This window comes from Mauremys mutica, chromosome 14 (genome assembly GCF_020497125.1).
Source record: "Mauremys mutica isolate MM-2020 ecotype Southern chromosome 14, ASM2049712v1, whole genome shotgun sequence".
Lineage (NCBI taxonomy): Eukaryota > Metazoa > Chordata > Testudines > Geoemydidae > Mauremys > Mauremys mutica.
This window is the reverse complement of record NC_059085.1, coordinates 4,732,866-4,760,771: the sequence shown is the minus strand read 5'-3', so window position 1 is coordinate 4,760,771 and position 27,906 is coordinate 4,732,866. Positions and strand designations below refer to the sequence as shown.

Here is a 27,906-nt window from a genome sequence, read left to right as displayed (position 1 = left end):
TCCAGGGCTGGAGCTACAGGCACCAACTTTCCAATGTGCCGGGGGTGCTCACTGCTCAACCCCTGGCTCTGCCACAGGCCCTGCCCCCACTCCACCCCTTCCTGCCCCCTCCCCTGAGCCTGCCGTGCCCTCGCTCCTCCCCCCCCCCAGCCTCCTGCACACCACGAAACAGCTGATTGGGAGGTGCGGGGAGGCGCTGGGAGTGGGGGAGGCGGAGGGAGCTGATGGGGGGCTGCTGACGTATTACTGTGGCTCTTTGGCAATGTACATGGGTAAATTCTGCCTCCTCAGGCTCAGGTTGGCCACCGCTGCTTGAGATGAACTGGGCTGCAGCTTCCTAGGTCAGGGCCTGCTCCCTCTGATCAAAGAGGAATATGCTATTCTAGGGCAGGAGGAGCCCCAGGTGCCCTGCCTGCAGAGCTGGAGTATCTGGATTCTTGCTTCCCTTTGGTCAGAGCCCTGTCAAAAGGGATTGGAGGCAGAGAAAGCTTCCTGACTGGGGAAGGGCAGCTCCAGCTCTGACCCCCACCCCTGTGTGCTTCTGCCAACGTTTCTGGGAGAGGTGAAAAAGGAACGAGATCGGGTTGTCGCTTTGCATCTGTAACTATGACGATTGCCCCACAGCAGGAAGAAGCTGCCTGACTTGTGTGGCTGCCTGTGCCTGCCCCTAGACACGGGCTGTAGCGCAAAGGCAGTGACTCACCCCGCCGGCCGCACGCCCCAGCAGGAGGGAATGATAATTATCCGTGCGCACACACAGCCTGGGCTCCTGAGAGCGGCAGCACGTGCTGGGGAGTAGGGCTGGGGCGGAGCCCGACAGACTGCACGCTCGTGCTGGAGGCGTGCGAGTGGGTGCACACCCTGCCGGGCACTGCTGCACGCCTGAAAGTCACTGGAGAGTCAGACTGTGGGATTAACACTGGGGCCAGTGCAGTGGGGGTCCTGACTTCTGACCACGTGGCCTCAAGCCCATCACTTCACCTCCTGCCTGAGTTGGCCTCGCCGTCAAGTGGCCTGTCTGCCAAGGCTCAGTCAGTTCCTGCTTGTAGGCGCGTGGCGCGGCTTGGCTGGGTGGTGGCGCAAGGAGGATGCTGCACGGAAGGGGGCTGCCACACGGCTGGGCTCCTGGGGGTTTAGGGGCCCCCGGGGGCTCATGACCATGGACCCTAGTGAGTTCAGGCACAGAGTCTCTCTGAAGAGGGATCAAGGCAGGACCCCAGTCTGTGAGCCAGAGTCAGACCGTGTCACGGAGTCCCCAGGCGATGCTCTGGAACTGCTCCCCACAAAGCCAGTCAGGACTCTGGGGAGCCTCCTCTCCCGTGGAGCAGACTGTTTTCAGGGCAAGAAGCTCACACGTCTTCACCTCCTGGGTCTCTCTTTGGAGCATTCAGCATCCTCTGCCCCTCCGTGCACTTCCCACAGCGAGCCCGCCCCAGCGGGGTCCTGGGGGGGCCACAGGGTCCTGCACCCCCACTTCGCAGTCAGACGTGACTCTCAGCCAGCCAGTAACACAGAGGTTTATTCGATGACAGGAATATGGTCTAAAACAGAGCTTGTAGGTACCGCGAACCGGACCCCTCCGCCGGGTCCATTCTGGGGGGCAGTGAGCCAGACCCCCACGTCTGCACTTCACTCCTCCTCCCCAGCTAACTCCAGACTCCAACCCCCCCCAGCCCCTACTCTCTGCTCAGCTCCTTTCCCGGGCCAGGAGGTCACCTGATCCCTTTGTCTCCAACACCTTCAGTTGGCACCTTTGCAGAGAAGGGCCCAGGCCATCAGTTGCTAGGAGACAGAGTGTCAGGCATTTAGGTGCACTGACCCTTTGCTCTGTAGCAATCACACACCCTTATTGCACCACCTAGATATTAAGAACTGCAGAGGGGACACTGAGACACCAACACAGTATTCAGAGAAAACATTAAGAACATTCCCAGTTCGTCACATCTCTCCCCCTTTCGAGACCGAACTGAGCGAGGTCACTTCAGCCAGTGACCTGGGGAAGTTCGAACCCACCAATGTTCCCATGGATGCCCCAGCATCTCTCCCATTCCTTGTTGTGAGTTACACCAGGACAGTCCAGTCTCACGCCCTCCCTTAGGTCGGGTGGGCTTGATGGCACTCGCAGGCCACATGTGGGAAGGTTTATGCAGCCCGAACCCTTTTGCCAACCCAATGCCCCTGGGTTCAGACTGGGATGGGGTCTTCTCCCAGCACCCTGGGCTGCGATTCGGGCTCTCTTGGTTAAGAGCCCCCATCTTGGCCTTGGCCAGCTCTGGGCTTGGGCAGCCGCTCCCCACCTTGCACTTTCCAGCTTTTACCATCAGCCCCACCTCCTTGAGGCAGCCCAGCCCCCTCTTGACCTGGGACACCTGTTCCTCCCAGGTCTGGCTAAAGATGCACATGTCATCATATGCCAGGGCCAAGTTCTCCATCCCCCTCAGCTTGTCTAGAATCTCCCCAGGCCTAGGCATGGGGTGGGCATCGGACACCATGATGGCTTTAAGCTTCCGATGGTTCCCACAGAACCAGATCATCCTGTCTCCCTTAGGGACCAGCCCCGCGGGTGAGGCCCGTGGGCTGTTGAATGGCTGGATCACATCTAAAGCCAGCAGGTCCTTGACCTCTCTCTCCAGGTTCTGGGCTGCTTTCCCAGTGACTCTGAACGGGGAACACCTGATGGGGAGATTGGCTCCCACCTCAGGGAAGAGATTCCCCAGGGGGTCTTCCCCCTTCTCCTCCCAATCCTCCCCTTCCAGGTCCAGGGGTCCCCTCACTTTCCTCCCATCCAGCAGCTCGAGAGGGAAGAACCCTGTGGATTCCTGGGGCACCACCAGCTGCCTCCTGATTCCCCCCAGTTCTACTTCCCCTTGGGGAGCCCATTCCCGGTACAGGAATCCCTTCTCCCACAGGACTCTGTCCCTGCAGCCTTCCCCAAGGGGGTTTGCAGCGCTGGGGCCAGCAAGTTCCCTCAGCTTCTCCAAGGAGGGATCCCTCTGCAGCTCGGTCTGGGATTCAGCTGCTGGGGCAGGGAATGGAACCTGCTCCCTCTCGCTGGCTGGGCCTGGGGTCACAGCCCCCCTGAGCCCTGTCCCTGGTAGCTCCCTCCCTGCTGTGGGATCACTTCCCAGCAGCACATCTGGACCAGGCAAACCTGGCTGGCAGCCGACCTGCCCTGCCTGGGTGTCCCCCCACTCAGCTGGGGTCTCAGCTCCCCCCGTGCTCAGCGCTGCCCTGGCTGTCCCCGTGGGGGCAGGCAGTGAGCTCTCTGCTCTGGTCACAGCATCAGAGCCAGCGTGAGCCCCCTCTCCAGTGTGCAGGGGGGCGGGGAGCATCTCTCCCTCCCAGCTGGTTACAGGCAGGCAGGTATCCTGAGCCCAGCAGCTCCTCCCCCCTGCCAGCCAGGTCATTTGCATTTTCACTGACCATTTCCATCCCAGCCAATTGGTTCCCTGGATTTGAATTCAAACCCTCGGCTGTTACCGGAGCAGGGCCTGGATCCTGTCCCAAAGAGACACAGTCACCCCCAACTGGGCCTCCCAGCCGATATCCTGGAGAACCCCAATGACCAGCCAGCCTGACCCCTCCTGGGTCTGCACAGGGATCCGGGCCATAGGCAGGGCGAGGGGCTTCACCCCGGGGACCTTCACCCAGGTCCCACAGCCCCTCAGCATCTGCGGCTGCACCACCACAGTTCTCTCTGTCCCAGGGTCTCGCCACCCCAGGCGTGTTTCCCCACTGACTCCTGGGAACCCCCCTATGTCTCTCCACTCCACCATCGCCAGTCCAGGCTGCTGCTGCTTCTCCTGCAGCTTTTCCTCGGGCTCTTGCTCTCTCTCATGGTCCTCTCGCTCTCTCGGGCTCTGCTCCAGTCCCATCCGTCTCCAATCCCCTGATGGGGAACCCGATCGTGAAGACCCTCGTCTGGTAGGGGACCAGACTCTCGGGGATGCCTGGCTGCTGCTCCAGCTGCTCCCAGATCCTCTTGTAGCCCCATCTGGGTCAGGAATCTGCTCCTCAGAGCGGTCTTCCTCCTCCAGCTGCACGATTAACAGGGCCTGGGCGAGCTTCCCCATGCGTAACCCTCTCTGTGTGCACAGGATCACAATGTCCTTCTCAAGGAGATGGTGACAGGCCACCACTTCACCATTCCCAAGCGGCTCTGGACTCACAGGCCTGCGTGCTCTTGGCTCCCCCGTGGTTTCCAGGAAGAACCCCTGGTGTGCCAGCCCTTCTCGTGTCACCACCTCTTTGCCAGGGTCGAGCTGCAGCCTCCTCCGCCCCTGGGACTGCTCCTGCAATCCCCAGGGGAACCCTGCTACTGCAAAAATCCTTCTCTCTCCCAGGGTCGAGCGGCCAGCACCTCCGCCCCTGAGACTGCTCCCTGCCGTCCTCAGGGGGAGCCCGTTACTCCAACAGTCCTTCTCGCTGGTCACACACTCCCAGAGGTTAACCGCCCCCTGAAACCGTCCCTCTCTGAGCCTTCAGCACGCCTGGTCCTCATTATCCCCCCTTTGTTTTACTGCTCCCCAGTCACTTACTGCAAGAAGTGCCATTCACGGGGTGCAATACATCCCACCGCTGCCACCAGGTGTCACGGAGTCCCCGGGTGATGCTCTGGAACTGCTCCCCACCAAGCCAGGCAGGACTTTGGGGAGCCTCCTCTCCCTCGGAGCAGACTTGTTCAGGGCAAGAAGCTCAGATGTCTTCACCTCCTGGGTCTCTCCTTGGAGCATTCAGCATCCTCTGCCCCTCCGTGTGCTTCCCACAGCGAGTCCGCCCCAGGGGGTTCTGGGGGGGCCACAGGGTCCTGCACCCCCACTTCGCAGTCAGACGTGACTCAGCCAGACAGTAACACAGAGGTTTATTCGATGACAGGAACATGGTCTAAAACAGAGCTTGTAGGTACCGCGAACCGGACCCCTCCGCTGGGTCCATTCTGGGGGCAGTGAGCCAGACCCCCACGCAGGGCCGGCTTTAGGAAGTGCGGGGCCCAATTCGAACAGTTTCAATGGGGCCCCAGCAGGGATGATAAAAAAAAAAAAGAAAAAAAAAAGAAAAAAGTAAAAAAAACCACGTGGGGCTTGTACTCACCGGGCGGTACTCCGAGTCTTCGGCAGCACTTCAGTGGCGGGTCCTTCACTCGCGCCAGGTCTTCGGAGGCACTGAAGGACCTGCCGCCAAAGTGCCACTGAAGACCCAGAGCAAGTGAAGGACCCACCGCCGAAGTGCTGCTGAAGACCCAGAGTGCCGCCAGGTGAGTAAAAATTAAAAAGGCGCCTCTAGCCAGGGAAGAGATTCACACTGGGCACGGGGCCCAATTCGGGGGACTAGGTGGAATTGGCCTAAAGCCGGCCCTGCCCCCACGTCTGCAATTCACTCCTCGTCCCCAGCCAGCTCCAGACTCCCAAACCTGCTCCAGCCCCTCCTCTCTGCTCAGCTCCTTTCCCGGGCCAGGAGGTCACCTGATCCCTTTGTCTCCAACACCTTCAGCTGGCACCTTCGCAGAGGAGGGGCCCAGGCCATCAGTTGCTAGGAGACAGTGCCAGGCATTTAGGTGCACTGACCCTTTGCTCTGTAGCAATCACACACCCTGATCCACCACCTAGATACTTAAGAACTGCAGAGGGGACACTGAGGCACCAACACGGTATTCAGAGAAAACATTAAGAACATTCCCAGTTCGTCACAGACCGGGACCTTGGCAGGGAATGAGGCCATGGCTGCAGCTGCCCTGGGCCCAGTGAGTAATAGCAGGGAGCCCTGTTTCCTTCCACCTGGAGTTCTCCTGTCCTTGTTTTATCACCTGCCCTTCCCATGTGCAGTCTGGGGGCAGCCGGCCGACCCTGGCCAGCAGGCAGGGTGGGGTCGGCAAATGCCAGGGTGGAAATGTTACATGGCAGTGGCAGAGCTAGGAGTGGAAATGCTGGATAAGCAATGCCCAAAGGTCCAATGTGACAGGAAATAATTGATCCTGCACGTTCTGTATTATTGCATCGTGTGTTCGAATGCCAGGGTCAGGAGTGTAACGGGGCAGCTGGGTGCGGGGAGCGGGGGGAGGGAGGGGCGATCCCCGAAGCCCCATGGACAGGCATGATTGGAGCCAGGGCAGCCAGGAGAGGTTTATAGCGCTGGGCAGGGGCCATGGCGTTCCCCACATGGGCCAAGAACCACCTGCTCTTCCTCATCCACAGCCATTTGGACATTGGCTTCTGCCTGAGGCGCCGATTGTCCCTGCGGCCGGCCCGGACCAGCCCTTTCCCCTGTGGGTGTTAACCCTCTTGGGAGTGGGAGGCTCTGGGACTCCTGCCTGGCCTCTGATGCATCAACCAATCCTGCCTCCTGGGGCAAAGTGTAACCCCTTCAGTGCCTGCTAGCTCAAGCATTCTCCTAATGAGGCGCTAGCCAGAAATCCATAGGAGAGGCCTTGGCCATGCTGCTATGCCAGAGAGTAACGGGCTTGCCACCCAATGACTCGGTCCGGAGCACTCCCGGGGGCGCTTGTCGCGGAGTCCCCGGGCGCTGCTCTGGAACTGCTCCCCGCAAAGCCAGGCAGGACTCTGGGGAGCCTCCTCTCCCTCGGAGCAGACTGTCTGCAGGGCAGGAAGCTCACACGGCTTCACCTCCTGGGTCTGACCTTGGAGCATTCAGCATCCTCTGCCCCTCCGTGCGCTTCCCACAGCGAGTCCGCCCCAGGGGGTCCTGGGGAAGCCACAGGGTCCTGCACCCGCATTTCGCAGTCAGACGTGACTCTCAGCCAGCCAGTAACACAGAGGTTTATTCGATGACAGGAACACAGTCCAAAACAGAGCTTGTAGGTACAGAGAACGGGATCTCTCAGCAGGGTCCATTCTGGGGCCCAGAGAGCCATACAACCCCCTCTGTCCTCACTTCCTGTCCCCAGCCAGCTCCCACCTAAAACCCCCTCCAGCCCCTCCTTTCTGGCCTTTGTCTCTTTCCCAGGCCAGGAGGTCACCTGATCTCGTTGTTCACCTTTAGCTATTCCCTTGTAGGGGGGAAGGGCCCCAACCATTTGTTTCCAGGATACAGAGTGTTGGCCATTTATGCACACTGGAGACTTAAGAAATGCATAGGGGAAACTGAGGCACCCACACAGTATTCAGAGGAAACATTAAGAACAGTCCCACTTCGTCACAGCACTTCGTGCAGAAGTGCCCCTGGCACTGACAGCTTCTCCTTTGGACGCAGGATCTGGCTCTGGGCAAGCAAAGCCCCTGTTCTGTCCATGGCCTGCAGGTCCCACTGGCCCCTGGGAGTTCCCATGGAAACAATCCGACAGGGGTTGCACCCGGGCTCTGAATCAGTGCCAAGGGGATTGTGCCAGGGAGAGGGGGCTATGTCTGGAGAGGGGGTGTGGGACAGGAAGCTAGAGGGATTGGTGATCACTGCACTCTGAGGACCAGTCTTCGGGAGTGGGAGCCCTGGAAATGAGGCACAGCAATGTGCTCCAGGTGAATACCTGTGCCCCGTCCTTAGCTCTGAAGGAGCCGTATCCAGTGCATTAGAGAGACCCTGGCCAGTGTGCTGGCACTGCGGGTGGCACAGATGCTGGCTGGCTTTTGGTTCCCCCTTGGAGCATCATGATGGCACAGAGGTTGCTTCTGTGATCCCGCTGGGGCCAGTGTGGTTCTTTCCCGGACGGGGAGTGAGTGTGAATCCGACTGACTGTAACGCCCTTCTGCTTGGAAGCTGCTGAGCTTCGTCCCAGATCCTCACAGTTCTATTGATGTCAGGGGGAGTCAGGTGCCTACATGTCTTTGCGGATCTGGGCCCTACACAGCCACCTGTCACCTTTGGGACAATCCTTGAACCCGAGAATGGGCTTGTCTGGGAGCTGGTGGGGCAGCGCGTGGCACAGAGCGTGGGTGGAGGGTGGCTGGGGCTCTGTCTCTCATCATTTTGTCCGTTTCCTGAGAATGGGCCAGGGCGCTAATCATCCTCTACCCAGCGCATTTCCCAACATCTCCCTTCTGCTGTGAGGCCCAGGGCCCCATGCGCTGCCTCTCTCCTTGTGCAGTGGAGCCAGCGGCAGCCCTAAGGGTCTAACCCAGGGCCCCGTACGGTGCGCTGCACCGCAGCATGGCGACCAAGAGAAGAAGACCCAGCAGGTGAGGTAGTGTCGTTTATTGGACTAACTTCTGTTGGAGAGAGAGACAGGCTTCGAGCCCCACAGAGCTCTTCAACCACTGCGGCTACATTGCATGCAAGAGAGGAGGCAGTAGCCAGCACAGCAGCCCTGGAGGCAGGAAGGACTGGGAGGGAGATCAGTGGGGCAGCACCATCCAGGCCCAAGGGAGGCCGCTGAGTTGAGGCTGTAAAAGACCCTTTAAACAGCAAGATTAACATCTGCTTGGCACAGCCATTACAAACCTCCCAGCACTTTCAGTCCCAATAGGGGTTTGCCTCAGGGCCCCTGGGAAAGTTCCTCTTCCTTTCCCCCTGCTGTGTTGGGTGCAGTGTCTTTCTGCCCCAGAGGTGGCTGCATTTCAGGGCTGATGTATGCAGACAGCTTGCAAAGTGCTTAGGGATGCAAGGTGCTGTCAGGCTGGATGCTGGTACTGGAAGCAACGCTGCACTGAAGCCTCCCTCCCAGTACTTGTCCCTTCCCACTCAGGAGCCCTCGTGTTGGCCGCAGAACATGCACTTGGTTGTTACTGTATCTAGCTCCTGTTCTGATCAGCAAAAATCACCGCAGGCAAGCGGCAGTCACAGCGACCCAACGAGTTCCATTGTAGGGATGTTGCTACAAATCCAGGGCTTTGGGTTTGTTCAGTTCCTGACAGTCGGCAGCGAAGGAAGGGGTGGGGAGTGGCTCATTGCGCTTACACCTGATGGCATTTCGGGGGTAGGATTTCTGGGCGGGGGAGACTGAGGCCTGGTCTACACTACAGAGTTAGGTCGGTGTAAGGGAACTCTGTCAGTGTCTACACGACAACGTTGCTCCCACCCATGTAAGTCACCCACTCCACCGAGCTCACGACTCCACCTCCGTGAGAGGCGTAGTGCTCAGGTCGGTGCACTTAAGGCAGCGCAGTGTCTGTGCAGACACCGAGTTACTTACAGCGCCTGTTGGCTGTCAGCCCTACGCGGGGCTCACAGCTGGAGCCCCGTGACCTCAGGACTGAGAGCCAGAGCTGTGAGTCCCACGCATGGGTGACAGCTCGGACTGTCAGCCCCAGGGCGGGGGGCTCCTGCTGTCAGTGCCTACCCAGTTCCGTTGGTGGAAGCAGTCCTGGTGAGGACATGCACCCCCCACAGCTGGGGCGTCGTGTGGATATGAACTACTGCAGTAATGCCTGCGGTCACTCTATGTCGACCTAACTTCCGTTGATTTAATTTTGTAATGTAGACTTGCCCCAAGCGAGTCCCAGTTTCCATTCTGCTTCACAAACCAGCAGCCCCGTCCATCGCTACTCCTCCTCCACTGCTCCTCTCTGTCTGTAGAGGGCGCCGCTCTCCGTCCCTGAGCCGGGGTGAATTTCTGACGGGCCTTGGGCTGGAACCCACTGACACAGGGCTACCTGGGTGTCCTGTCCAGGGAAGTTAAGCCCAGGGCCTGACACAGGGAGCCATTCATAGAGGGCGTGGCTTCCACTGGACGGGGCGCGGGAGCACTGATTTCTCTCCAGTGTGCCCAGCTGCTCATCCCTGGCCCTGCCCACCTCTTCTGTCTGGGCTGCATTAGCTCTGCCATGCAACCAGTCTTCCTGGCAAGGCAGGGGCATCTTCTCTTGCCTGCGCTGCCCACTGCGTGCGGGTACTTGGCCCGGAGAACAGAGCCCTGAGCTGATGGGTCGGATCTGTAGAGCTGCACACACGGGTCTCTCCGTCCTCGTGATAGTTTGACATCTCCTGTCAATCAAAATGAAATATACACACGATTCCTCCTGCCGATGGGCACTGGCCTTTCGGGCTGCTCGGGCTGATGGAACCTGGAAATCAGACAGCAGTAGATGGAGTAACAACAAAGCGAACCCTTAGAGGCCGGACCGGTTCTATGAATAGCGGCTGGAGCAGAGAGGAGGTATATTTATCCCCCGTAACTCGCTCTTGGCTCTGGCCTCGCCAGTCACGGGTTGCAGGCCTGGCTGGGGTGGGACTGGCTGCACTGTGGGTCTCATTAGCGCCACCAGCTGTATTCAGATCAGATCCCCGATCCCCCTTAGACAGAGCGAGGGCGTCCACCTCGCTCCGTTCCGCACCCCCCCTCCAGTGGCCCGGCCTGCGCTGGGGGTCGGGGGGTGTTAGCACTGGTGCGCCTGCCCCCAGGCTCTGCACACTGGGTGTTATGCAGTGATAAGGGAGGGCAAGTCAACCCACCGGGCCCCTGGGCCCAGGCCACATTAACCACAGTAATGGGGCAGATGGTAACCCGAACCCGTGGGCGCTGTGTCCCCAAGGGTCTTGTGCAGGCAGCGGGGAGCTGAGCCCTGCCCGCGGCGGCCGGACACGGAGCCTGTACGGACATCAGGGTCTGAGTGACCCCTGCCCCACGGACGCGCCGCAGCCCCACGGATCCTGTGCAGGCGTCGGGGGCTGAGCCCTGCCCCAGAACACGCCACGTCCCAGGCCCCCGTGCTCGCGGCGCCCCAGTTTCGCCCAGGGGATGGGAAGGGAGATCAGATCCCCCGGGCAGTGAGGGGCCGGGCCGGGCCGGGGGCGGGACTCGCTGCCGCGGGCCCCGCCCAGGGGCTGGAGGAGGCGGTGGCTGCGGGCCGCGCTGCTGGGTCCTGGCCGCAGCTGCGCTGCGTGGGGGGCAGGCGGCGCGGCGCGGCGCGGAGCGAGCGGCTGCTGCAGCCATGTAAGTGCCGGGCCGGGCGGGGGATCCGGGCCGGGCTTGGAGAGGGAGCGGTCGGGCTGGCTGGGGGCGCCCGGCCGGGCTGGCTGGGCACTGCTCTCCCGGCCGCTGCGCGGCCCCCGCACCCTGCATGGAGCGGGGCGCACGGGGGACCCCCGCACCCTGCATGGAGTGGGGCGCACGGGGGACCCCCGCACCCCTGCATGGAGCGGGGCGCACGGGGGACCCCCCGCACCCTGCATGGAGGGGGCGCACGGGCCCGGGGGACACGGGGCAATTGTCATTTTCCATGTCATTGCCGGGTAATTGTAACCGCCCTTGGGAAGGGGTGACCAGGTGCCAGCTGCGGGGGCAGCTGCCTTTGCTTTCCTCGCTGCCTGCCGGACTCGGTGTCCAGCTAGTTGCATTATTTGGGTAATAACCAGGGTGGGTTTCAGGGGCTGGTGCTGGACGAGTTTCCGCAGCTTCCTAGGGTGTAATTTACAGATGAAAGGTTTAGGGTCCTTGCCGCCCCCCCCCCAGGCCGTGGCTTGCTTTTGATCCTGGGCCTGTTTGCTCGTGTGCTGGTAGCTAAGGCAGGCACAGCAGAGGCCAGCCAGGGAGGAAAGTGTGCAGCAGATATCTGGGTTTGGTTTGACGGTAAAAGTATTGCAGCGATGGGGTGTTTTTGGAAAAGCAGGGCTGTGACCCCCAGTTCTCTGAGCCTGTGTGTGCCGGCAAGATCAAGGGAGGGGAGCCTCGTTTTTAAATTACCAAGAGCATTTTCATGGCCCCTGAGAGCCGAAAGCAGCTACTGTGAGAACCCTCTTGGAAGGTGACCTGCAGCGAGAAAGCAATTAGGCCTGTGCTGCTTTCCCCCATTTTCTGATGACTGCAGAGAGCTCCACGGGAGCTTTGGTGCTTTCCAAATGGAGGGGGGGGGGGCGTGATCTCTAGCTCTATATATCAGGGAAGACTCTGTGGCTGACTGGAGAGCTGGGTGGTTTAGGACATCAGGGTTTCGGTGGAAGCAGAACCCAGTGAAGTGAGATGGAAAGTGATATTTACTCCGACTCCTTGAAAGCCTGTGACCCAAGCTCCCCTTGCTAAGCAGGCAGCGTCCCAGCCCCTTTGCTAAAGAGTTACCTGAACTCCCAGCCCACATTGGAGTTTTCCAGTGAAAAAGGAAAGACCAGTCTTGACACTCTGATAGTTATAAGGACAAAAATCAAGACGTGAGAACCTGCCAGACAAGAATCAAAGTGTGTGTGTGGAGGGGTTTCCTTTGCAGCTCACTTTAAGTGTGTTCCTCAGTTAAGGGTTCCAGCTGTATCGTGGTGCAGGTGGGCGCAGGATCTGGGCCCTCACCTCCCATTCGGGGCTAGGTTTGGAGACCAATGGGTGACTCTTCCTTAAACTAGATGGCACTTGCCCAGGCCAGACAGATATCGCATTGGCTTCTCTTTTCCTTCCTTCCTCTTGGTTGTATAAATAGAAGCTTTGTAAGTTATGAGGGGAATTTGGTGCTGCGGGCTGCGTGTTTCTGGGCAGCCTCTGAACCGATCAGTGATCGCTTTGAAGGTCTTTTGCTTTTGTGTCCTCTGGCAAGTAGGTGCTTGGCAGGCGTTACTTCTCATTGCCCCGCGGGAGGGCACTTGCAGAGGGCGCCAACGTAGGGGCTCTGGCTATTAAAGCTCGAAAGCCCGAAGAGTTTTCACCCATTTGCCATTTAGGGCCTGCCTCATCGACTCTGCTTCCTCAGCCTGTGTTGGAAGCGGCTGCCTGCCCTGTAACCAGTCCCAGAATCGCAGCAGTCAGAGAGCTCATCTCGCCCCATGCCAAGGCAGGCCCAGGCGTGGGGAGCTGACGGGTGCAGGAATCTCTCCTCCCGGGGGGCCGGAGTGCTGGGCGTCAGGTTGCTGGGGCTGGTTTGCTTTGAAGCGTCACAGGTGACCGCTTTGCCTGGCCTTCTCCAAGCCCTCCTGGAGAAGCCAGTGCCGCCTCTGAGGGCTGGCTTAGCTGGCCATGTCCTCAGGCCCGTTGAGTGTGGCTGGCGGTTCCCTGGGAGGCAGGGCAAGAACAGTCCCTGCAGGGTATTGTCTCAGGCCAATGCAGGGTGTGTGTCTCCCTTCCTAACCCTTCTCTTTTCCCCCGGGTTGGGAGGCTGATTCGCCAGCTCCAGGCTGGGAGGCCATTGTCAGACCTTGGCTCAGCCTGATCCATGTTTCTCTCAGCCACGCAGAGGAGCCCAGCGATGAGGAGAGTGTGGAACAGAGTGTAACCTAACCCATCCAGGCAACTGCAGCATGCCAGAGCTGGGGGGGGCGAATTCTCCTTCGCCCATGGAATACTCGGCTTCTGGTGGAGCAGCTGGCGCGCCTGTCTCCCTGGATCGGGTGCCTGTCGCTGCTGGTCCTGGAGAGGGGCCTTCCCGGGGGGCCTGAGGACAGAGCCCCCTGAGCCCCAGGCTTCAGCATGCTCTGGGGTAGCTGGGTTCACCCTCTGCCCAGCCTCATTGGGAGCTTTCACAAACTGTCATTCCATGACATGTCCCCAGGCACGTGACTTCCTTCTGGGGTCTCTGTGGCTGCTGGGTGATCCTGCTTTGGGCCCCTGCCATCCAGAAGGGACAGGAGGTGATTAGAGCTGCTTCCTGTCGCTCTGCAGCTTGCTTGCGTGTTTGTCCTTTTGCATTTTCCTAATCCACTTAAGAGCATTTTTGCTGCTTGAATTCTAAATACTGCTGCAAAGAGCACTTTCACACACGCTCCTGGGCTTGGGGAAAACAGGCTCTGGTGCCCAGCAAGCTGAGCAGTGCTTACTCCATGGCACAGTAGTATGGGTCACACGGGGTACAAAACGGATCTGCTTGCCAGTGGGGAGTGATGAACGTGTGGGGTGCATGCCCCCAGTGTGAGAGATGGGCACACAGCTCAGCTCAGCTCCCCAGGGGATCCCTGCATGGCAGCGCTTGCAGGACGTAGAGTGGAGGGTTTGTGGCTACTCGGATCATCCTGTGCTTGCCCTCCTCTCGTAAAGGGCTCACAGGACTACGCTTCCTTGCGTCTGCTATGGGGCCGGTCCAGCTTTGGGGGCCGGGTGCTGGGATAAGGGTTTAGCCCACAAAGGATGGTACGGCCTACTGAACCGCCGCGTTGCTCAGGTTCGGCGCGGTTAGCCCTGTCTTGTCAATGGTCCTCAGGAGCCATTGTGGGCTGAGCTGTCTGACTGTAGCCAGCGTCTGGGAGCAGTGAGGCCAAGGTAAGGGGATTCTCGCAGTGTTAAGCCTGGTTGTTTTCAGTCCACCCAGTGCAGCAGCCTGATGCCAGCTGCCCGGCTCCACTTACCTGTCTTGTTGGGGGAGCATAGGCATGGGCCCGCAAGCTGCGCATGCAGCGGCACCCCCACAGCTGCAGCGTTAAATAGGTTTGGGAGTGGGGGAGCGAGGGGCAGCTGAAGACGGCCTTGCCTTCAAAGGCTGTGACTCGCCCTGGGCCACGCAGTCCACTGGTCACCCTCTCGCTGATGAACTCTGCTCCCCAGCTCGGTGTCTGGCAGTGCCTTAGGGCTGCAGGAATCTTGTTAGTCATGAATACTTTTGGAGTGATTGCTTCGGGTTCAGGTGAGGCATTTCCTCCTGTGCTGGGAGGGGAGTGGGTCTGATACGGAGAGCTCGGCTGCCCTGGGGGACTTGCATGCGGACAGCTGCAGCGCTGGCTGGAAAATGCCCGAATTCCTGGCCCTCACGGCCTGAGACGTGCTTTCTGTGATGGGAGAGGAGGAAGACGGCTGGAGAAAGGGCAGAGTGAATAACCCCCAGGGTACCACTGCACTCCTTCCGCCCCCCAAATGGCCCATCTCTCACAGTGGGGGCAGGGACAGCTTTGTTCTGGGTCTATGCAGCACCTGGCACGGGTGGGCAAACATTTGGGTATGGAAATAGTATGGCGGGCCATGAACGCTCACGGAATTGGGGAGTGGGTGAGGGCTCAGGGCTGGGGTACAGGGTTGGGATGCAGGAGGGGGTGAGGGCTCTGGGGTGGGGTCAGGGCTGAGGGGTTTGGGGTGCAGGAGGGGGCTGCAGCCTGGGGCTGGAGCAGAGGAGTTTGGCGTTTGGGAGGGTGCTCCAGGCTGCGACAGAGGGTGGGGGTGTGGGAGGGGGTACAGGCTCTGGGCTGGGACTGAGAGTGGGAGGGGGACCAGAGCTGGGGCAGGGGTTTGGGGCGCAGAAGGCGGTGAGGGGTGAAGGCTCCGGGCGGCGCTTACCTCAAGCAGTTTCCGGAAGCAGTGGAGGTGCGGCGCTGGCCAGGCGGCTCTGCACGCTGCCCTGTCTGCAGGCGCTGCCCCTGCAGCTCCCATTGGCTGCAGTTCCTGGGCAAATGGGAGCTGCAGAGCCGGCGCTTGGGGCAGGGGCAGCGTGAGGAGCCAGAGGGGGGACATGCCTCTGCTTCCAGGAGCCGCATGGAGCCACGGCAAGCCCCCGACCCCACTCCCCGGCTGGAGCTCAAGGGCCGGATTAAAAGGTCTGATGGGCCGGACATGGCCCGTGGGCTGTAGTTTGCCCACCCCTGGCCTACCACAATGGGGTCCGGGACTTACCTCAGTCCCTGGAAAAATCATGGAACAGGTCCTCAAGGAATCAATTCTGAACCACTTAAAGGAGGGGAAAGTGATCAGGAACAGTCAGCATGGATTCACCAAGGGCAAGTCATGCCTGACTAACCTAATTGCCTTCTATGATGAGATAACCGGCTCTGTGGATGAGGGGAAAGCAGTGGATGTGCTATTTCTGGACTTTAGCAAAGCTTTTGATACAGTCTCCCACAGTATTCTTGCCAGCAAGTTAAAGAAGTATGGGCTGGATGAATGGACGGTAAGGTGGATAGAAAACTGGCTAGATGGTCGGGCTCAACGGGTAGTGATCAATGGTTCCATGTCTAGTTGGCAGCCGGTATCAAGTGGAGTGCCCCAAGGGTCGGTGCTGGGGCCGGTTTTGTTCAATATCTTCATTAACGATCTGGAGGATGGTGTGGACTGCACCCTTAGCAAGTTTGCAGATGACACTAAACTGGGAGGAGTGGTTGATACGCTGGAGGGTAGGGATAGGATACAGAGGGACCTAGACAAATTAGAGGATTGGGCCAAAAGAAATCTGATGAGGTTCAACAAGGACAAGTGCAGAGTCCTGCACTTAGGAGGGAAGAATCCCATGCACTGCTATAGACTAGGGACCGAATGGCTGGGCAGCAGTTCTGCAGAAAAGGACCTAGGGGTTATGGTGGACGAGAAGCTGAATATGAGTCAACAGTGTGCCCTTGTTGCCAAGAAGGCTAATGGCATTTTGGGTTGTATAAGTAGGGGCATTTCCAGCAGATTGAGGGATGTGATCATTCCCCTCTATTCAGCACTGGTGAGGCCTCATCTGGAGTACTGTGTCCAGTTTTGGGCCCCACACTACAAGAAGGATGTGGATAAATTGGAGAGAGTCCAGCGGAGGGTAACAAAAATGATTAGGGGGCTGGAGCACATGACTTATGAGGAGAGGCTGAGGGAACTGAGATTTAGTCTGCAGAAGAGAAGAGTGAGGGGGGATTTGATAGCTGCTTTCAACTACCTGAAAGGGGGTTCCAAAGAGGATGGATCTAGACTGTTCTCAGTGGTAGAAGATGACAGAACAAGGAGTAATGGTCTCAAGTTGCAGAGGGGGAGGTTTAGGTTGGACATTAGGAAAAACTTTTTCACTAGTCGGGTGGTGAAGCACTGGAATGGGTTCCCTAGGGAGGTGGTGGAATCTCCTTCCTTAGAGGTTTTTAAGGTCAGGCTTGACAAAGCCCTGGCTGGGATGATTTAGTTGGGTTTGGTCCTGCTTTGAGCAGGGGGTTGGACTAGATACCTCCTGAGGTCCCTTCCAACCCTGAGATTCTATGATTCTATGACTGGGCTCCTGGGCGCTACCACAGTACACAGCCCGCTCTGTAGCCTGAATCCAACCTTCCTGTGTTTTCAGTCTTCTGGCTCCGTCCAGTTCAGCCCCTGCCTACCCCGGATTCCCCTTGCCGAGCAGTCACCTGGGTGTGTTCTGTTCGCTGGGTGTGTTCTTTGGCAGCTGTAAAAGTCTGGGGCTGCTCTAAGCTGCCTTGGGTGCTAACAGGCCTGTTCCCTATTGAGTTGTAAACACAGAAAGGAGAAGTGGGAGCGGAGGCCGGGCCGCCCTGGGGCTCGTCCCTGCCAGGCGAGGGTGGAAGTCCAGTGTCTGACTGTCTCGCAGTGCGTGACTGAGGCCAGAGCTCTGGCTTCGGTGGTTCTGCCCCCTTGGTGCAGGCTTGGAAGCTGCTGCACGTGGATTTGCCCCAGGGCCTGGCGGGCCAGAGGAGCAGAGCTCAGCCTGGGAGTTGTTTCTGGGCTTATGGAGCGAGGTGGCTGGGAACCTGGGTCTGCTGGGCTTGTCTCACCCTCTCTCCTAGGCCCTGCCTCTGCTAGAACCTGGCGCGTTGCTGTCGGTGGTTGTTGGCAGCAGCCCCCTGAAGCGGTGTTGCAAAGGGCTGGGGTGGGGCAGAATGTGGGCCGGGGACTTGCCGAGACGGGCCCGGCTCTGGGACCAGTGCCGAGCATGGGTTTGTCCTGCCCACACCAGGTAGTTGAATGGTTTTTAACAGCACCTTGGAAGGGCCTGTTGGCAACCATCCTGATCAGCCCCAGGCCAGTTTCCTAGTGTGGCTGGGCCCTAGGTGTCTCTGCACTGAAGGGTAAGGCCAGGTTTGAACTCCAGCTCTGTCTACACACGTCGTCGTGCTGACCCAGGGCCCTAGCGCCCCACAGGGTGGAGGGTCGGAGCCTCTGGCAAGCTGGGACCCAGAGTTCAAGCCCTGTTGCTCTGCAGTGTGGACACAGCCCCGCTGGACTCGTGCGCTGGGAATCTGCCAATAGTCTCCCAAAATCCCACGGGCCAACTCTCTGTGACCCCTGGACAGTCGCGTTTCCCCACACTGCACCGTGAGCAAAGGACCCGGGCGGCGCTAGGACCTCTGGGAGATGGGGGCTGGACTCGGACGCACATTGCAGTGTGGATGCTGGAGCCCTAGGTTAGCAAACCTAGGGTCTGCTGGCTCGAGTTCTGCTGGCCCAGCCCTTGCACCATCACTCTCACTGATGGCTGGATTTAGCCCATGAAAACCAGGGCTCTCCCCTAGGTGTTGCAGCCCGAGTGATGCATACAACTACCTGGCACACTGGGGCCCGATGAGCAAGGCTGGGTTTACACTGCTTTGGTGGTTTCAGGCCAGTAATGTGAATTGAGTAGTGCGTGGGCGTTGTCTTTCTTACAAGTGTGCGGGGCAGCGTCTGAGTCTCTCCTTGGGACTGTCAGGAAGCACCGGCAAGTGGAGGCGGCGGGCGTGGGTTAGAAACCTCTGCCAGTGACGCGTCGTCTGCAGTTCGCCCAGACTCACGGGGCAGCCAGCCCCGGTCCCTGATGGACCCGCAGAGCATGGAGCAGGGTGGTGCTGGGGCTGAATGCTGGGGACAGCTCAGCTGCCCACGGCCCCAGGCTGAGGGTGCGGCAGTGGCAGCTGGTGGTGCTGGGGCTCTGCTGGGAACGTGCCCAGGCTTCGCTGAGATCGGAGTCGTTCTGGACGGCTGACGGTTACAGCCTGGAATCTCACCCCCTTGGATAGTGACCAGGGCCAGGCCCGCCGGTGGCTGTTGGGCCATGTGGAATGAACTAGCAGTTGCTGAGTCTGTCCTGCCCTCCAGCTCCTTTTCCTACCCAGGTCTCCTATTGTTTGCACTGTTGTCTGTCCAGGTTCAGCTCCGTAGGGCGGGATCCTGCCTGTTGCTTTGTCCGCACGGCCCTGTGCGTGCTGGCAGCCCTGCGTGCCCCTTGCAGGTGATGAGCGCAGGGCCCATCCTGCCCTTTGCCCTGGTGAAGGGCTCAGCAGAGGCCCCAGCAGCGGAGCTGGGGGTAGGGTCCCTCCGTGCTGAGTTCCCAGGCAGGGAAAGCTGCTCTGTGGCAGCAAAACGCTCTCTTGGCCCTTTTCTGTGCTCCTGCTGCAGGCGCGAGCTGCCAACCTGCATTGAAACCGCACCAGAGGGTTTGAACCAGGCTGAGCGCGGACCTGCCGAGCGGGATTCGCTCTCCTGGCTCTGCTGTGAAGCTGGCAGAGCTGCCTGCAGGAGAGGCACTACAGGCCGCGTGGGGACAGCGGTGCCTTTGGCAGGCTGACCAGGGATGAGTCTTAGCCTTGCTGAGTCGCCATGTAAATGAAAAGCAGCTGTGAGCAGGGGGAGGGGAGGAGCAGAGCTGGGGGGGGCGAGGGGGGAGACTCATTCAGTACTTGCTCCTTGTCGGGGGTAGGTCGGTGTGGGATGGGGGGGGAGGCTTAGTGCAGGACTCCCAGGGGCTCTGGGAGCTGGAGGCCCCCCCGTGTGGTCGCTGCCCTCCCAGCTCTCCCTGAAGGGCAGCTTGTGGACCTTGCCTGGCCCCTCCGCCCCGGGCTGGCCTGGGGGCAGCGTGGCAGAGGCCTGGGCCAGGAGCTCTGCGGCCTGGCCTGGCCGCCTGCACTTGCTGTTCTGCTGCAGCTGCTGGCTGGGAGCGCGGCTCTTCCAAGGGGTGACGTGGAGGGAGAGGCCCTGAGCCAGGGCCGCATGCGTCTCTCCAAAGAGAGCGGAAGGAATGAGCACAATGGTTCTAGCCTTGGCCACCCTGCCGGGACGGGGCGCCCCAGAGACAGGCTTGGTGTGGCCACGTACAGCCATCAGTGGCTGTCTGAGGGGTGGCCTGGGGGCCACGCGCGGCCTTTGCCTTCTCTCCTGGCAGAGCAGACTCAGCTGATGGCTGGCAGCTTTCGTGTGCTGTGACTGACGGGCAGTCACTGAGCCTCTCCAGGAAGACGCGGGTGGCGCTTGGGTCGAGGGCTCTGCCTCTGCTGCGCTCACTTCGCCGCACGAAGTTGGGCTGCGGGTGACCCTTGCTCTTAAGTGGCAGCGGAGATCCTGCAGGCGCAGCCCCTGGGCTAGGGCCTCATTAGGGGCCAGATTCAGGGCTGGCGGAGCAGCCGCACCTCTGCTCACGTCTAGGCACCCTCCTAAAGCCAGACAAAGTCCCGTTACGAAGGTGTGGGCCCTGTGTCTCTGCACCAGTAGGGGGCACATGGTGCGGCTCTGAGGAAGAGGGGTGCATTGAATTTCATTGTGTTCGCTTCCTAACAGGATCTGTGACTCTCTCTGCCCCACAGCAGGGTCTGCTGGGCAGCGCCACGCAGGGCTTAGATCCTGGCATGGACACAGCATGTCGTGTTCTGGCCTGTCAGCGTCAACCCCTTAGTGCCATCGGGTGCGAGCCCTCAAGCTAAATGGGAAATGCTCCCCTCGAGTGAGCACGCCAAGGATTTGCTGTGGAGATGCTGGCAGGCGAACCGAACCAAACCTCCCTTCATTTGGTGTGGGGATCTTGAGTGGAGAGGGCTCCAGGGATCTTGGAGCAGGGGCCTTTGCAGAGTTAATGTTTACCTAGCGAAAGTGCATGCCCCTGTGTGGTGAGCTCCCTGGGCATGGAGAGGGGCTGGAGTGGGGGGTTGCCTCCCCAGGGGAGTGGCGGGTGGGGAACTGCCTCCACACTGTCCAAGCTTAGTGCTGGTGGCAAGTGGGCTCCCAGGTCTGCAGAAGATGTTGAGGTTTTTTAGGGGAGGGTTGTCCTGAATCGGGGTGAAAATCACAAACCTCCGAAGGTTTCCCAGACCTGGGAGGCTGTTTCCAAGGCACCAAAATGTTCCTCCTGGTGGGAGCGTTGAGCTGTGAGGAGCTGATTTTGTCCTGGCTGGAGAGCCAGCTCTGCTGGGCCCGCTAGGAGCTTGGGAACTGGGAGCTCCGGTGAAGAGCCAGCAGGCAGGAGGGAGGACAACCAGGCACCTTTCCACCTGTATGTCGACCCCGGAGACACCTTCCTGCAGAGCAGCTCCGGTGCATTGAAGCAGCACTTCCCGGTGGAGAACTGTTGGCGTTGGAACAGTCCTGGCTGATAGAGCCTGTTACGGCAGAGCTGGGGGCAAAATGGCCTATAGAGAGAGGAGCTCTGCTCCTGGGAGCCGGAGCCATTTAGTCCCATATGGCTTCTCGTAACATGCCACCATTGCTAGCTCCAGTGGGCCCCGCTGCTGCGGGGGAGATGAGAGGGGTTCTCGTGGAACCACTGTCAGAGGGGCCATTTCCCCTCCACCTAGCCCTTTGGCCTCAGGGCCTTGTTTCTCACCTGTGGCCCATTCGTTGTGAAGTTGCCAGCTGGGAGTTCTCCCAGGAGAGCAGCCCATCCCGCTGCAATGGTGGTACACGCTGCTGAGCCTGTGCTGAAGATGCTGTCCTGGGGACTCCCAAAGCTAGACATGGGGAGGCTGCCAAAGACCTTGTCTTCGCTTGCGGTGGCTGTAGGCTGTGTGTAGCTGCGTGCCGCAGGCTGTGTTCACGCTCGTGGCAGTTCGTAGCTACGCGTGGCAGCAGGATGTGATGCTAAGTGTAGGCGTGGGAGGTGCAGACTGGGCACGTAGCGAGCTGTACAGGGTACATACTCCCTGAGCTGTGCCTCGCTGTCTGCACTGCTCTCTGCACCCTCGCTAGCTGGGTGCGCAGTGTCTGCTGGAAGGGTAGGCCTACCCGGCCACTACCCAGCCTGCTCCGTGTGCTAGCTGCTTAGCCGGCTACGTGAGTGTTAAATATGGGGTCAGAGCATTCAGCATGCCACAGACTGAATCTGGCATGTCTTCCCTGCCTAACCTTCTTCAGATCATTCCCCAGTCTGGGAGCAGGGCTGAATCCAGGAGTGGTGGGTGGACATGTCCCGAGCTGCCACTGTGTGCTCCAGAGCTTCAGCTGTCCTTTGTCTCCTGCTGTTGGGTTTGTGAAGAAAACCTTGCAGATGTGCAGCTGATGGAGTGATGTCTACCTGAGCTTGCAGAGAGCCTGAAACCATAGCTCTGAGATGCTCAGTGATACTTGAAATGCCGCTGTTAAGTATTCAATAGACAGGGTGGGTGAGGTAATGACCCTCCTTGTTACTAATGACCGACACAGCTACAGTGATGCTGTGTAGTGTTAAGTATGTTGCTTCTCATCACGGCACGTGAGAAAAGAAAAGGTGTGCCGTTACCAAGATCTGCACTCTGAGAGACCATTCAGCTTGGTGCCATGACTGGGGGTGTTGGGGGAAGAGACTGCCCCTTATCCCCCCCCCGCCCAATCGAGGAGGGGAAGCCAGCAGGGTATCTGAGTCCTGCCGAAGGGGAGCCAGGTCCAAGGAGCACAGCAGAGCTGGAGAGGGCATGTGATTATATTGTGAATACCTGCACCATATTGAGAGCAGTGTCGCTAGTCAGTGGAAGTGAGCTGCAGCTCATGAAAGCTCATGCTAAAATAAATTTGTTAGTCTTTAAGGTGCCACAAGTACTCCTGGTTTTTTTGCTAGTCAGTGGGTTCATTTTGTGGGCAGAGTGCCACTACACTCCCCCCCGGCCTGGGGTACCATGACTGGGGGTGTTGGGGGAAGAGACTGCCCCTTATCCCCCCCCCGCCCAATCGAGGAGGGGAAGCCAGCAGGGTATCTGAGCCCCGCCGAAGGGGAGCCAGGAAAGATTAAAGAGGCTAGGCCTCTTCAGTTTGGAAAAGAGAAGACTAAGGGGGGACATGATAGAGGTATATAAAATCATGAGGGATGTTGAGAAAGTGGATAAGGAAAAGTTATTTACTTATTCCCATAATACAAGAACTAGGGGTCACCAAATGAAATTAATAGGCAGCAGGTTTAAAACAAATAAAAGGAAGTTCTTCTTCACGCAGCGCACAGTCAATTTGTGGAACTCCTTACCTGAGGAGGTTGTGAAGGCTAGGACTATAACAATGTTTTAAAAGGGGACTGGATAAATTCATGGTGGCTAAGTCCATAAATGGCTATTAGCCAGGATGGGTAAGAATGGTGTCCCTAGCCTCTGTTTGTCAGAGGGTGGAGATGGATGGCAGGAGAGAGATCACTTGATCATTGCCTGTTAGGTTCACTCCCTCAGGGGCACCTGGCATTGGCCACTGTCGGTAGACAGATACTGGGCTAGATGGACCTTTGGTCTGACCCGGTACGGCCGTTCTTATGTTCTTATGTTGTTCTTATGTTCTTATGTACCATCCAGAGAGGTACGTTTAGCTTGGGCCAGACGGAGGGTTGTTCTGCCCTGGAAATCCAAGGTCTGGCTGTCTAGCTGATTGCATTCCTGGGGGGCTGCTGACTCGTGAGGGCTTAGTACGGTGCTGAAGGGTGCAGGATGCAAGTCCCCGGGTCCGGCAGTAGGTTTGGTGCCACGGGATCCAGCTACCATCAGACAGAACAAGGTGCATCCACTGGAGCCTCCCCCGTCAGTATGTTCAGTGACAGCCCCCAGAGCGTACAGCTGGTGGAAGAGTGGCACGGTAACTGCTCCAGGTGCCTTGCAGACCTACAGGCGAGGGAAGACTGGGTAGCGTAACGGCCTGACTTGCGCCCTCACTGTCCTTCCTGCCCTTCTTCTGCCCAGAACCTCCCTGACCGGGGGAGTAAAGAGAGACATGGGACTGCCAGATGGAGCCTCCTGCTCAGATGTAACTGGGGGGAGCTGGAGGGAATGCTGGGGAGAACAGTGAGAGGATGGGGGTTGTTTGGGTGTGTTTTGTGGCATCTCTGTGTGCTTCAGCTTTGGTGTGTCTGTTTCAGTTTAATTCCCTAGTGATCATGCTAAGGTGGCCTGTTCTCTTCCTTCTCTACGCTGCTGAGGTTCTTTGTGATCCAGCTGCATCTTCTAGGCCAGAATGACTTATTCTGCGTGTTCGGGAGGCTGTGTGATGCATTGTGTAGAGGGGCTAGGAGCTGGGACTTGCAGGTTCTCATCTTGGCTTTGTCACAGACTCCCTGTGTGACCTCAGAGCAGTCCCTTTGCCTGGGTGCGTCAGTGGCTTGTGTTTGGGGACACTGCTCCAGTGAGCAGTGGGATGCCCTGTAAGACTTGCAGGAGCAGTGCTTCAACACACGGCATTGTTTGCTGTTCTGCTTCGTTGCCTTGCTTACTTCATTGCAATTCTGCAAACCCTGAACATAAAGTGTGATTAGTGTTCTTGCATCAGACCATCCTGCCTCTCCTCCGAACGATGGGACGGTCCACAGGGGCCTGGGAGCGGCTCGGCCCATTTCAAACTAGGGCAATCCCGCAAAATCTAGGCCAGGTGCGAGGGTGGGGGAACTTTGCAGACCTCTGAGCTGGGAGGGGTCGGTGCAGCCATGCCAGTGAGCTCTGCTTCTTCAGTGATGGTTGGAGATGTGCTACCCTCACCCCAGTGCATCCACAGCTCTGCCGGCCTGTGACAGGCATGGGAACTGGGGCCCAAGCACAGGTCTCCCCAGAACATGGAGCAGGAGCTTGGGTCAGTACCTGGCATAGCCAGTTCTTGCCTGTTCAAAAGCTGGCCGTGGCAATTCCCTGCTGAACTCTAGAGCGGTTGAGTCCTTGGGGCTGGAGCGGACAGAGCCCTGTTAGATCAGCCAGCCTGTCCCCCAGGATTGTTCCTGACAGCAGGGTGGGATGGGGCTGTGTCAGGCTGTGAGCGCTGGGTGCTGCAGCGTGACGTGTCGTGACTGCCCCAGCCTGGGGCTACTCTGACAGCACGAGAGTCATTTGCTCTTTGAAGCCCGCTGGGCAGTGACCTGTAGCTCATGACGCAGGCGCTGAGCGGAGCTGCGCACAGCACCCCTGGGTAAGAAACCTACCTACAGCTGCAAACTGTGAGGGCAACAGCCCAAGTGTGCTCCCGTCATGCTGAGCCTCCTGCCTGACGCTGCCCTGGGAGCTCCTCTGACTCCAGTTCTCTCCCGGGGCGCGGCTGGCATCATGTGGCGAGTGTGGGGCCGCTCTGCAGCCTTTGTACAAGAGGGTTTGTGGGTGGGGGCAAGAATGAGCCAAACTCTTCACTGGTTTCCTGGAGAGGAGCCACCTGCCTGGTCTGTGCTGGAGAAAGGTGCAGCTGCCCATGCAGCACCTCACACGGAGCCTGTACACAGCTGGCTGCGTATGCACAGGGATGCAGCTGGATCTCCATCCTCGAGTGCAGCAGGGGGCAGGACGCGCAGGCTCTTGGAAGGTGGGAATTCTCGCCCTCAGACCAGGCCTGGCGGCAGACGCCCTCTGTGTGGAGCATTGCACCTGCACAGGCTGCACGGCATCCTGGAAGTTGGGGAGACCCCGGAACTGTTACGCAATTGTAGCTAGTGTGTCTTGGCTTGGGCTCAGCCCCTCCTGCACACGCCCTCGCTGATTCTGGCTGCATTGCCTGGAGCTGACTCCCCTCTAGGAGGCGCTGTCTTTAGGGGGAGGCAACTTTGAGCTCAAGCTTCCGGCTTCCACCCTCCAGAATGAAGCTCTTCAAATCAGCAGGGGAGGCAGCAAGGTCTAGTGATTAGAGCACGACTGGGAGTCCGGACTTCTGGGTTCTGTTCCTGCCCTGGCCGCTGGCTCACTGGGTGGGCTTGGGTGTGTCGCTTCCCCTCCCCGGGCCTCAGTTTCCTTATCAGTGAAATGGGGGTAATTTCACTCGCCCGCTGCAGCAAGGTGCTTTGAGACCTTTGGACGGGAATCTGTCTGGCCGAGCTGAGTGTTCGTGTCAAGGTGTTCTCACTGCTGACCGCGAAGGGGGTTCACTGCCCACTAGGGGACAGATGTAGCTGCCCAGGGTAAAGGCCCAGCGAGAGGCGACTCAGGCTGGGGTGGGTCATTTCATGGCCGACATGCCCACGTTAGAGATGAGGATGGCTGCAATCTGCTCCCTCACGTGCAATCTGCTCCCTCACGGGCTCCTGGGGAGCGGCCAGTGCAGCCCCATCTGTGCCCTCGGGCCTGCACCTCATGCTACCCGGACTCTGATTTCCACATTGGGTTTGTCAGTTTGCAGCGTGCGTGTGAGAGACACGTTCCCTCCGAGCTCAGAGTGCAGTGGCATTGGCCTCGGGGAGAGTGGGTGGGGTAGGGCCTGGATTCAGCGGTAATCCCTGCTGCTGGGACTCACCTGATCATGGGACCATCTGCCGAGGTGTGAGACGCAACCAAAACGCCGCCAGCTCCATCCAGAGCAAAGCTGCCCTTTGTCCTGGCTCATTCACCCTTCTCCCGTGGTCTTGATGGCGTTGCCCCAGTGGGTCGCGACCCGGGGTCAGCCACGGGTTGGCGCTATCTCATAGGGTGGATAAGAACATAAGAACAGCCATACAGGGTCAGACCAGTGATCCATCCAGCCCAGTATCCTGTCTTCCAACAGTGGCCAATGCCAGGTGCCCAGAGGGAATGAACAGAACAGGGAATCATCAAGCGATCCAGCCCCTGTCGCCCATTCCCGGCTTCTGGCTGTCATAGGCTAGAGCCACCCAGAACACAGGGCTGCATCCCTGCCTATCCTGGCTTATAGCCATTGATGGACCTGTCCTCCATGAACGTATCTTGTTGTTTTTTGAATGCAGTTATGCTTTTGGCTTTCACAACATGCCCTGGCAGTGAGTTCCACAGGTAGACTGCGCTGTGTGAAGAACTTCCACTTGTTGGTTCTAGACCTGCTGCCTCTTAATTACGTTGGGTGACCCCTGGATGGGTGTGTTGGGGGTGGGTGGAATAGTCCAGGATAGGGAGCTAGTGTGGTCAGCCCTGCTTTACACATAGGCACGGAGAGGGCAGGGGACAGGCAGTCAGTCGCAGAGCTGGGAATGGGACCCAGGGGTCCTGTGCACTAGTCCATGCTACTTTCACCTGCGAAAGCCTGAGTTGTGTGGAGCGTGGGCGAGTGGGGAATGGCTGGCACCCTTACCCCCCATCTGCCACTCCTGTTGGCTGCTCATGCCAACTGGCACAAGAGAGGCCCTGCCTCCGCTGACCACAGGGGCAGAGCTGGGCTCGGTGGGGTGGAACTGGGCAAGTGGGAACTTCAGGAAAGCATCCCACTGGGCCCTGCTATTCCGGTCCTGGGGGCCCACCCAGGCTGAGTCCTGACTGGCAGCTCCCACCCCTGAGAGCTCCTTGGGCCCTTTCCCTTGTGACCCAGTGTGAGTGGAGGCTCTGCCCAGGGCCCCTCGGCTGTATGGGTCCATGGAGGGCCCTTGCCAGTAGTGCCCCCTCTTGGGGGCTCCCCCCCAGCTGTGGAGGACATGGGCCTGATCCTGGCATGTCTCCCCAGGGCTCAGTGAGTGCTGCGGTACCAGTCGCCGCGTTACAGCCCCCCCCGAATGCGGCCCCCCCCCAGCAGGCTCTGAGTGGCACTTCACCGGGGAGCTGGTGGCTAAGCCCAGACTCTCGCCAGGTTCCTGCCTTGCCCCCTCTCAGTGCCGGCCTGGCAGCGCCGGGCGGCTGGGCCGGGGGAGGAGTTCCCAGCGCTTTGCAGCTGATATCCCTGTAGTTTCCTGTCTGAATCACATGGCTGGAGCCAGTTTCCATGGAGAAGGCGAAGGGGGTGGGCTCCCGGGTGCCTTTAAGACTTCAGTGTTTTCCTTCTGTCCATGGGAGTGGAACAAAGGGAAGGCGAGTGGCCGGCCCCGCGCTCTGTGCGCGCGCGCTCGGCCTGGGCACCGGACATGTGAGTGCCAGTGTGCGGCGGGGCAGTGCCGGAAGGGGGGCGGGTGGGGGCTGCTGGCTAGTTTGGGACTGGGCCCCCCACCCCTGGTATTTGCCCTGTGGGGGAGATGTTGTGCCGAGTTGGGGACGCAGCCCAGAGCTGGGCCAGCAAACCGGGGCTGGTCTCTGCGGGCTCTGGGTGGTGCTGCCTGTGGGGTGGTCTCTGGTTAGCGCGGTGACACTGGTCTGAGTGCTGGCTCTGACGGCAGGGCACGCGGCGCCTCAGGGCAGCTCCCTGCAGTCGGGGGCCGGCCGCTGTGCGTGCCATGGACCAGCCGTGCTTTGCCAGTGTCATACCTGGCCGCACCTGCTCTCTGGGCCAGGGCTTGCTCCTGAGCCCTATTGTTCTCAAGTTCAGCCTTGTGCTTGGGTATTTACAATAGTCATAATCCAGGGCTTTGGACTGATGTCCCCGGGGACTGGGACAGGCAGCCCCTCTCCCTGCTGCTAGGCCAATGG

The 27,906-nt window shown here is 59.3% G+C and overlaps 1 protein-coding gene across 4 annotated transcripts in view; it reads left to right on the top strand.

The window, feature by feature from the left end:
- RIPOR1 (RHO family interacting cell polarization regulator 1) overlaps positions 1–27,906 on the top strand; it is a 110,824-nt gene that overhangs the window by 15,144 nt on the left and 67,774 nt on the right. For 2 of the 4 annotated variants that reach the window (XM_044986718.1, XM_044986719.1), the window contains exon 1: positions 27,250–27,409. The exons of 1 other annotated variant lie outside the window; for it this stretch is intronic. In XM_044986718.1, coding sequence (XP_044842653.1) covers positions 27,250–27,409 — 160 coding nt within the window. Of the gene's footprint in view, positions 1–10,722; positions 10,820–27,249; positions 27,410–27,906 lie in introns of those variants that run through there. One more of the 4 variants, XM_044986725.1, reaches the window with a different exon arrangement.